At 44.6% G+C, this 8,459-nt stretch overlaps 1 protein-coding gene and 1 pseudogene across 1 annotated transcript in view; both read right to left on the reverse strand.

Moving 5' to 3' along the window:
• SLC47A1 (solute carrier family 47 (multidrug and toxin extrusion), member 1) overlaps positions 1–8,459 on the reverse strand; it is an 85,583-nt gene that overhangs the window by 51,254 nt on the left and 25,870 nt on the right. Inside the window, exons 3-5 of the mRNA XM_006877433.1 lie at positions 6,936–7,004; positions 4,656–4,804; positions 3,217–3,221 (exon numbers count right to left, since the gene is read on the reverse strand). Coding sequence (XP_006877495.1) covers positions 3,217–3,221; positions 4,656–4,804; positions 6,936–7,004 — 223 coding nt within the window. The remainder of the gene's footprint in view (positions 1–3,216; positions 3,222–4,655; positions 4,805–6,935; positions 7,005–8,459) is intronic.
• On the reverse strand, positions 4–787 carry LOC102839829 (annotated as a pseudogene).

The raw sequence follows: 8,459 nt of genomic DNA on the forward strand, positions 1-8,459 counted from the left end.
ATATCATTCACCGTCATAGTCTAGTCTTTCTTCTTCTGACCTAGGCCTGTGGAGATGTTTTCCAGTTTCACGGGCGGTTCTGTTTTCACTGTGTGTGGGCCCGATGTAGCCACTGCATTCCTAATTGTTGTCTAGCCCTCAAGAATATCAAGGTCTTGCAGCATGTACACTATATATGGAGCTGAGACAACAACTGGCTTCTTTTAGTCAGGGCTGAAAGGATCTTTTGTCTTTTTTCTTGACTGAAGCTGACCATTCCATAGCTTGGAGGCAGTATGGATGCTGTGCCTATCCTCTTCAAGCCTTCTTACCTTCTCCTGAGGTGCACCCTGGACTGTATCATACAACAAAAGCGGTTCACTCTCACAATGTTGGTGAGAAGCTTGAATTGCATGTCCATATTTGCTCTTTACAGATTCTAAGCAGAGCTCTCTATGGATTCCTGCTACCTTTGTAGGAATTTGCATGCTTTCTTGTAAACTTGCCAGTGGTTCCAAATATTCTGGTGCCTTTCCAGCTGTGACTTCTTGTAGTTTTGCACCCATCTGACTTACCCATTCTTTATAAAGCTGATCTTTGAGATGGGTAAACTGTTTTTCAAGACGGGACATTTCATACAAACACTCCATTCTCCTTCTTTCACAATCTTCATCATCCATTTCTGAGCTATCGTCGTCATCCTCGGAGACTGAAGGGCTTTCTGCATCCTCGTCCTCGGAGCCGCTTCCCACACTTTCAGCGTAGCTGGCTCCATCTCATTATGATGTTGCAGTTCCATCTTATCCCCTCGGGAACACACCGCATTTTCCAGTCGCACCACCGCTTCCCACTCCGTGCCAGGTCCCACAACGGCCACTTCAATGACGGGCTTGCTGAACGCCTGGACCCACGCAGCAGCCAAGCTCCTTCTGAACGCCTGGGGCTCCTCCCCGCGCCTTGTAGTTTTGTTTTTTATTTTTTATTGTGGATTGAGTGATGGTTTACAGACAAGATCATCAGATCTGCATTCAACACACAATACACTTTGTTTCATCTCATTGATTGCAATCCCCTCTGTGGAACAACATCTATCCCACTTCCTCCCTGGGGTTCCTGTTTCCCTTCCACCCACCTTCCCATCCGTTCTCGCCACTTTCCTTAGGTCATGGTGCCCCTTTGATTTTGAATGATTAATGGTTCCATTATTCATAATGAGCATATTTTACTTGTGACGTCGCTCCCTCTGTGGAACAACTTGGCTGAAAGTTGTTCCCCCTATATACCTATCTACTGCTTGGCTAACAGTGTCCTCCTTTACAGACCTGAAGAGTGATTGAGGACCACAGTCTCAGGTTCCTCCAGTCTCATCCTGACCAGTAAGCCAGTCCTTTTTCAAAACATAAAAATTTAAGTTTTGTTCCACGCATTATGCCACTCTCTCCAGCACCTTTGAATGTGATCCAGTTCAAGGCAGTTGGTAGTGGTAACTTGACACCACCTAAGTCTTAGGGTCTCTGGGTTGTGGATACTGATGTTCACATGTTCCATTGGTCCACTGGACACGTTGATTCTAAGCATTGTTAATTCTCATCATTTTTCTTTCTTCCACACATGGAGAGACTAAAGCTGCACCCTAGATGGCCTCTCACAAGCTTTTAATATTTCAGATGCTACTTACCAAACCAAGACGTAGAACATTGTCTTTGTGGACTATGTTGTGTCAATTGACCCCTGAGATTATGGTCCTGAGCCCCGAGACTCAGCTAGCTATCATTGTCTTAAGATATTTGGTAATATCTAGTTTTCATCTTTTTGCTCACATTCATAGTGGTGTTTGCAGGAAAGGAAATGTACCAATTTCCTCTTTAACCCTTGTGTATCAGCTCTGACTCATAGTGACCCTATACAGGGTTTCTGAGGCTGTAAATCTTTACGGGAGCAGAAAGCCTCATATTTCTCCCGCGGAACAGCTGGTAGTTTTGAACTGCAGACCTTGCGGTTTGCAGCCCAATTCGTAACCACTACGCACACTATATACATATATGGAGTCCTGGTGTGGAGCTGTGGGTTAATGTGCCAGACTGCAAAGCTGTTTGAACTACAAGGTTGGCAGTTCAAGCTCATCAGCCGATCCTTGGAAACCCTATACAGGGTCGCTGTGGGTCAGACTCGACTCGACGGCACTTAACAACAATGATATACATATATAATATGAAATATTTACTGATGAAGGTCAAAGACCACAGCCTTTTGATATAGATTGCATCGCGATGTAAAGAAAACAAAAATCCTCACCACTGGACCAATAAATAACATTCTTATCAACAGAGAAAAGATTGAAGTTGTCAAGGACTTCAGTCTTCTTGGATCAACTATGGAAGCAGCAGTCAAGAATTCAAACGATGTATTGCATTAGGCAAATCTGCTGCACAAAACCTTTTGAAGAGCAAAGATGTCAGCTTGAGGACTAAGGTGCGCCTGACCCAAGCCATGGTATTTTCAATAACCTCATATGCATAGGAAAGCTGGACAGTGAATAAGGAAGACTGTAGAAGAATTGATGCTTTTGAGTTATGTTGTTGGAGGAGAATACTGAAAGTGCCATGGGCTGCCAAAAGAACCAATAGATCTGTGTTGGGAGAAGTGCAGCCAGAGTGCTCCTTAGAGGCCAGGATGGCCAAACTTAGTCTTTTACTTCGGACATATTATCAGGAGGGTCCAGTCCCTGGAGAAGGATATTATGTTTGGTAAGGTACAGGGTCAGAGAAAAAGAGGAAGACCCCCAATGAGATGGATTGGCAAAGTGGCAGCATCAATGGGCTCAAGCGTGGCAACAATCGTTGAGGTTGGCCCAAGACTGGGCAGTGCTTCGTTATGTTGTACATAGGGTCGCTATGAGTCGGTACCAACTCGATGGCACCTAACAACAACAACATATACACATACAAACACATATACACACATTCTTGTCTTCTTCCCATAATCATTCGGCATGTGTCTCTGTCCATGTACTTACCCATAGAGTGTTGCTGTTTCAGGGTTGTATACATATCAGTGTTTACCTCTATCCCCTTTAGCCCTTGTACACATCCCTGTAGCCTCACCTGTTTTCATCATACTTCTGCCAACCTCCCTCTTCTTGTATATTGCCCTTCCCTTTCTTGTATGTTGCCTTCTACGTCACCCAAGTTAACTCGTGCCTAACATCTAACCAGTGAGCCACCCTCCCTTCCCTACCATCCCTGGCAACCATCAAAGACAGTTTCATTTTTCTCTTACATATTTGTGGGATATAAAAACACGTATGTCTCATTCTTCATCTCTTACCCTTCAGGTTATGTCTCAATCTATGTATGTATGCCCAGAACACTGTTGTCCAGGGTTGTGTACACATCATTATTTACATCTACCCCTTTTAGCCCATGCTTACCTCCCTTTGTCCTCACCTATCTTCATTATTCTTCGGCCACCCTCCTTCTTCTTGTATATTGCCCTCCCTGTTCCCCTCTAGACTGTGAATTACTCTCCTTTAGGGTCTTTTCCACGCTCTCCCCCCTTTGTATCATGATTCATCTACTGTTCCTGATATAAAGGATGTTCCTAATTCGAACGTTCAGTACTGCTACCCTGGAACCACCTAGTGGTTCTGGCCCCAAGTTGGAGGAGGCAGGAGTTCATGTAGACAATTCATCCTGTTAGTCCAGTCTCTTCTTTCATTCTTGGGTTTTCTTTTTTCGCTTTTGTTCCATAGTGTTTAATAATGGCTGATTTTTTAGAAGTAGATTACCAGTCTTTTTCCCAATGTGCCTTTGGGTAGATTCAAACTTTCAACCTTTTTGTTAACTGTCAAGCATGCTAACCATTTTCACCTCTCAGGGACTCTAACTCAGCATTGTTGTTGTTGTTGTTGAGTGTCACTGAGTTGGTTCTGACTCAAAATGACTCAGTATAGGGTTTCTCAGGAGTGGTCTGTGACTTTGAATCATCAACCTTGCAGTTAGCAGTCCAGTGCTTATCCTACCAGGTAAGGACTCCAAACTCGACTCACGACTGGATAATTCTGTGTTATGAAGGACTGTCCTGTGCATTGTAGGACGTTTGCATACATCCCTGGCTTCTCCCAGTAGCATGCTGCTACCTGTTGTAACAACCAGAAATATCTCTAGACACTGTCAAATGTCCTCAGTTCAGAGCCATTGATCTAAGGCAAGAACTTTGGAAAGGTCTTTTTCAACTTCAATCAATGTTTATGAAACCTGACTGTACAGTAGCATTATCTAGGGAACTTTGAACGATACAATTGCCCAGGTCTTACCCCAAACCAATGAAATCAAAATGCAGGATGGGAAGAAGTGAAGACCAGGAATGGATGGTTTTTAAAAGTACCAGTGATTATTTTAGTATCAACCAGGTTAAGCATCACTCAACTACAAATAAACCCACATGCAGGATGTTTGAAAACCTTTTAGTCAATACTATTTTCCATAAAAGTCACCCAGAAATGAATGATTCTGGATCTTAGGTGCCAGGTGGAATTAGGCTGGTGGAAATCAGTTGAGGAAAACTTAACGTCACTTCGGCATAGGCCTTGTCCCTGACCTTTGTAATTCCCTCATGTGAAAGCTGGCTCAGCCCATCTTCATCCTAAGATGCACACCCGATCCCACCTACTTTACCTGGACACGGCGGGGTCCTGCTGGAAGAGAAGGAGCAACAGCTCGGTGTTGAGGAAGAATGCCCAGCAGGGGAAGCAGGAGAGGAGGAGTATGAGCGTGCCCCTCTGTAGGATGACGCCCACGTGTTTCAGGTTCCGGCTTCCGTAAGTCTGGGTGCACACCGCAAAAACAAACCCATTAACCCAGAAGCAGTGCCCCCACTGTCCCGCAGAAGTCTTCAATTGTGCCTTCCAAAGAAGGAAGTGGTCCTAGAGACTGGCTACGTTCTTTGGTAGGAGAGCACTGACAATAGGAAAGATCACAAATGTCCTACCCATTAGAATCCCCTGGGGAAGTTTGAAAACAGATGGTGTGGTCCACTCCAGGTATTCTGAACTTCACTGGTCTAAGGCAGGAACTCAGATATCAAAAGTTATTAAAAGCTCCCCACTGATTATGACATGAAGGCACCTGGAGACTTCTTGTTGTGTGCCATCGAGTCAGGTCTGACTCATAGCGACTCTGTATAGGGTTTTCAAGACTGTAAAATTTACAGGAGCAAAAAATTTCATCTTTTTCCTGCAGAGCAGCTGGTAGATTTGAACTTCTGACATTTCAGTTAACAGCTCAACCTGTAACCCACTATGACATCAGGGAAACTTACTAGAAGTACAAATTACTGGGCTCAACCCCAGACCTACTAGGAGTATGGCCAGAGGGGAGCTGGAGCCAGCTTCTACCAACATAGTTGGGCACATCTCTTTTCAGTTCCATGTTCAGTGACATATCAATGGTAGCCTGAAATCAGCCACGTAAAGAGTATCTTGTTGTTAAGTGCCGTCAAGTCAGTTCTGACTCATAGCAACCCTATATAGTGTTTCTGAGGCTTTAAATCTTCGCAACAGCAGAAAGCCTCATCTTTCTCCCCCGGAGTGGTTGGTGGGCTCAAACTGCAGACTTTTGGTTCGCTGTCTGATTCCTATGGCATGGAGTCACCACACTCCTCAAAGAGTACCAGCATACTACTGTTTAGGACTGAGGATTCTGTGTTTTAACATGCTCTCCCAGTGATTCTTATACACATTAAAGTTTGAGGACCGCTAAACTGGTAGCGTAAGGAGCTCTGGTAGCGTACTGGTTACGAATTGGGCTGCGAACCGCAAGGTCAGCAGTTCGAAACTACTAGCTGTTCCGCGGCATTAAGATGAGGCTTTCTGCTCCTGTAAAGATTTACAGCCTCGGAAAACCCTGTACAGGGTCACTATGAACTGGAACCGACTCCACGGCACAGAACAACAACAACAACAACAACAACCAAGGGTGGGCAGGAGAAAGATGAGGCTTTCTGCTCCCACAAAGATTTACAAGCCTTGGAAACCGTACGCTGGGTCGCTATGAGTGGAACCGACTCCACGGCACATAACAACAACAAACCAAACCCAACTTAGTGACATCAAGTTAATTCTAATCCAGAGCAATCTGATACAGGGTTTTACTGGACGATACCAAAACAAGTCGTGGTGTGGCGCTGTAGGATGATGCACTGGACCACAAGGTCGATTTGAACCACAAGGTCGGTTGTACAAATTCACCAGCCCCTCCTTGGAAACCCTATACAGGGTCGCTGTGAGTCAGAACCAACTTGATGGCACTTAATGACAACATACCAAAGAAGCCCTAGTGTTGCAGTGGTTAAAGTGCTTGGCTACCAACCCAAAGGTCAGTGGTTTGAACCTATCAGCTGCTCCATCAGTCAGTTTCTGTGAAGATTTACAGCCTTGGAAACCCTATGGGCCCATTTTACTTTGTCCAATAGGTGGCGCTGTAGGGTAAGCATTGGACAAGGTCAGCGGTTCAAAACCACCAGCTGCTCCAAGGGCTGTCTGCTCCCATAAAAATGTACAGTCTCAGAAAGAAGCCCTATGAGTTTAGTTTTTTGGTTTTTTTTTTTTTGCGGGGGGGGTATAGGGTCACTAATGAGTTAGAATTGACTTGACAACTGAGTTTGGGACTATGCCAAATCAATGACACCTATACTACAGTAAGAGACAGAAGAAGGAACTTTTGCAAACTGTCCCTCATTTGGTTAAAATGTAATAAAATACAGTCATAGAGATAAACACTGGCTCACAAGCCTAAAAGAAATCCAGCCACATTTAAAAGAAAGCAGACAAGGGGAAACGGAAGTGACGGCTAGTGGAATGCTGCGGGAACTTGCTAACTGTACACAAGCTCCTTCTTGCTTTCACACATGCTCAAGAGGTGCCAGGGTCCTGTCAGAGTGTGACCACTTCCACTTACCTGAGAGATGAGGGTGTCACATGCAGACGATAAGCCAAATCCCACGGAAATGCCAGTAACGTTGATAACCTGGAAATAAACCCACGGAGATAAGGGCCCACAAAATTAAAGCAGGAGAGGAACACAGTCTCAAAACCTGAAGAACTCTCCCAACACCATCAAGTCGATTTACTGCACTCGCTTAACTGCCCGCAGCCCCTTAGAAAATCAGCTGGGCCCACTCAGAGGACACGCTTACATTTAAACCAGTTGCCACCAAGTCCAGTCTGTCTCATGGTGACCTCATGGGACACAGTAGAACTGGTGTTCCACAGGGTTTTCTTTCTAAGAGAAGCCCCTTTAATGATCATTGTTCTCTTGGTGTTCCGTTATTATTTACAACATTCATCATACATAGGACATATGTGTGTGTGTGTGTGTGTGTGTATGTGGTGGCTACTTGCTATCAAGTTGATTCCAACTCACGGTGCCCCATCTACGCACAGAACTACTCCACAGTGTTATCCCAGGCGTAACCTTTCAGAAGCATACTGCCAGACTGGTCTCCTGAGGTTTCTCTGGGTGGGGTCTAACCACCAACCTTACAGCTAGTACTCAAGGGCTTAACCATTTGTGACACCCAGGGGACTGCCCACAGGGTTTGTTTGTTTGTTTGTTTTAAAGCTTTTATTTGAACTGAGTAATAGTTTACATGGGAGAACATCGAATTTGCACACATCCTATTTTTTTTTTTGCTTCATTGCAATGATTACAATCCCCTCCATGAATCATCATTTAACAGTAATTGTTTCTATTCCCCCTGTTTTGTTTGTTTGTTTGTTTGTTTGTTTGTTTTTTTTTTTTTGATGTATGCAAAAGTACTCAGGAATATATAATCATTTAAACAACCAAAGGGCATATTCTGCAAAGGGCAAGCCTGCTTCCTGACCACCAGCATACAGCCTTTCTCTTCCCATGAGTCTAGAGTCCTCAGCTGCTCTCTCTCTCCATGCTGTTATTTCTGCCTCCATCTCTGCTGTCGCTGCTTCTCTGGATAGATTCCTGCTTTCTGCTTGTGTTCTTCTCCTTTGATGGTCCTAGGGTCCTCTGGTCCTGGACTGTAAGATTAACCACTCCCCTCTTTATGTTACAAAACGTCTACCTCTACAGTAGTGACGATCGCAATTAGTCACTATTGAATCAAAAGAGTCCTATATCCATCGCCTTTCATCAGACCTGTCTAGACAAGATGAAAACTAGTCAGTGGGAATTCTACCTTCCCCTGCACACTCGGAAACTAAATTCCCTCTTGAAAACATATAAGCCAGCCACTGCGTGTGTTTATAGCCCCCCCGCCCCCATTTTAGTAGCCAGTGTCTAAGTTGCCTGTCCCTATCAACCCTGTATACCAAGGGGATACGTTTGATCCTTGATATGAAGACTCCTTCCCTCTTGGTTGATATTTTGAGCTACTACAGCCATAAGTAAGGAGCTCTGGTAGCGTAGTGGTTATGAATCAGGCTGTGAACCACAAGGTCAGCAGTT

This window comes from Chrysochloris asiatica, unplaced genomic scaffold (genome assembly GCF_000296735.1).
Source record: "Chrysochloris asiatica unplaced genomic scaffold, ChrAsi1.0 scaffold00495, whole genome shotgun sequence".
In the NCBI taxonomy this organism is placed as follows: Eukaryota; Metazoa; Chordata; class Mammalia; order Afrosoricida; family Chrysochloridae; genus Chrysochloris; species Chrysochloris asiatica.